Source organism: Stegastes partitus, unplaced genomic scaffold (assembly GCF_000690725.1).
Source record: "Stegastes partitus isolate 25-593 unplaced genomic scaffold, Stegastes_partitus-1.0.2 Scaffold4182, whole genome shotgun sequence".
Classification (NCBI taxonomy): Eukaryota; Metazoa; Chordata; class Actinopteri; family Pomacentridae; genus Stegastes; species Stegastes partitus.
This window is the reverse complement of record NW_007581913.1, coordinates 1-2,294: the sequence shown is the minus strand read 5'-3', so window position 1 is coordinate 2,294 and position 2,294 is coordinate 1. Positions and strand designations below refer to the sequence as shown.

At 42.2% G+C, this 2,294-nt stretch overlaps 1 protein-coding gene across 1 annotated transcript; it reads right to left on the bottom strand.

Annotated features, from left to right (window-relative positions):
* Window positions 1-42: 42 nt before the first annotated feature.
* On the bottom strand, window positions 43-2,176 carry LOC103376383 (ankyrin repeat and SAM domain-containing protein 6-like; the record flags this gene model as incomplete). The annotated part of the gene is made up of 4 exons (XM_008306746.1): window positions 1,749-2,176; window positions 630-674; window positions 320-524; window positions 43-149 (listed from the first exon to the last, which is right to left on the bottom strand). Coding segments are annotated over exons 1-4 (460 nt in total), but the record flags the coding sequence as incomplete, so codon positions are not given.
* Window positions 2,177-2,294: the final 118 nt, after the last annotated feature.

Genomic DNA, 2,294 nt, shown 5'->3' with positions numbered 1-2,294 from the left:
TCCCAAAGTGCTGTGCAATAGAGCAGTAACAGTGAGGGCTACCTGGGTCGTTGAGCAGCATCACCAGATCAAAGGCTGTGTACCCATTCTTAGCCCGGAGGTTCACATCAGCCCCTTGACTCAGCAGGTACTTAACAATGTCTTTGTTGCTGGAAGACGGTGGGAGGGAGAAAACAAAAGAAAAGATTGATGAAAGTGTCTCTAAACACACTCCATGTCCATTACAGAGTCAAACGTCTCCATTTTCAATCATGTTTTCATTTTTTTTAACACATTAGTTTCAATTAACTTAATCTCAAAGACTCTTCCAGCACCTTACCCATGATACGTGGCCTGCATTAAAGCGGTCCACCCATGGACTCCATCTTGCTTGTCGATGTCGGCATTCTTGTCCACCATCAGCTGCACCACCTCTAACTGCCCGCTCACCGCCGCCATCATGAGAGGTGACGCTCCTTCCTGATTGGATGAATTCACCTGAGCTGGGTCCTCCTCCAGGATCTCTTTGACGAGCTGCGAGTTTCCTGAATCAACATAAAACACATAAATGAACACACAACCTGTTCATCTTACATCCACAGCATAATTCCCATAAATTTTTTCCCCTTCATCTATTTAAATGAACTCACCCAGTTTGAGAGCACTGAACACATCTGGTCTTCTTCTCTCATCGTCTGTGAAGAAATCGAGAGACGACTGAGAACAGAAAATAGTTCTGATACGCTCTGAAACAACAGCCCTACTTGGCCGGACTCCACATAGCTCAGCACACTTAGTCGCAGTGAGGGGGGGCTGTGTACATAAATACTAACTGCTGCAGAGTTCACCACTCGCAAAAATCTAAAAGAAATTCCTGGAACGGAGAGGAAGGAGAACCGAGAGAGTGAGAAAAGTAGAAACTCTGCGCTTTAGGAGGAACGTCTCGTACGCTTTGAGAGACTCAGACAGTCGGATTAACACAACTGGATAAAAGCTTTTTGTTCATCTTCCTGTCAATTCTGTTTTCACTACATTTCAGCCCATTAATCGTTCACATTTAACCGTCATACATATAAATAAATGTGAAACAATACAGCCACAAAAGAGCTCTAGTGACAGATTTTCTTGATTTTATTGTTGCAATCACAGGTTTTAACGGGCCGCCATGTATGTGCCTGTAAACTGAGCTAAAACCTGAACGACCTGTGAGAAGAGCTGTTAATCTTCAAAGACACTGGGAGGGCATCCACTGTCTCGCTGCAGTGTTAATTGCAGCACATTACAACTAGATTCTTGTAATGACACAGAAAGGGAGGTCAGTTCTGCTGCTACAACAAAACTGTTCATCAAAAATGATAGAAAAAATTCCAAACAGTCTCTGAAACCAAAACAAAATGAAATATTTAGTTCGGGGTCAACAACTGACGTTTCCACAGAATCAGCAAAACGTAGCAGAGCCTGACAGAAAACCAGGAGAACACATGAAGCTGCTTTTAAAATTCGCTTTTTGACTTTTAATCTGTCCACCGGTGTTTACATCAGTGTTTCTCATTCTTACCACTACATTCAACTGTTAATAAAAATCTCATCTTCTTCTGGTATTCTTTGATTTTTGAAAAAAATAAAAGAATGTTCTTTTTCTTTCTTTCTTCATACATTGTTTTTCTGTTTTATTTTACAATCAGATTTCTCCGAGCCACATTGTGTGCTCTGTGCAACAAGCATGCAAAATAAAGCCAGTCTGAACTTTCATCAAACGGCAGCTCTACCTGTCTGGGGTCGGACGGTGGTGATGGAGTCCAGATAGGCCTTGACGTCTCTCTGTTTCAGCTGCATGGCCAGTTCAAAGGCCGTTTTGGACAGAACGTTCATTCGGTCTGGGTCGGCTCCACGCTCCACCAGCTGCTGAGCCACAGCGACCTTTAAACACACATACAACTATTTGCCGGCTGATCCAAAATGTTTAAAGAAGCAGAATCAGCAAAAGCAGGCAGAAAGCTGTAGCATATGATTCATATCATTGTCATCGAACTGTTCAGTGGGTCCTCGTTATCGTTATAGACACTAGTTTCATCAGGATAGAAATGTTTAATTTTTTTCTTGCATACTTTATGAGCATCACGACCATCAACCAGCTACAGTTTCCAAGCATATTTACGAACGAAATCTAAATGTAGATGTCTGTCTATTGAAACACGAGCCAGCTGAGCAGACTGAAGCTCCTGCCATCTGTGCCTTAACTATAAATCCACTTTTAAAGTCACTTAGATCTTTTACCTATCACCATCTTCATACAAAATCAACTGCTCTGTACA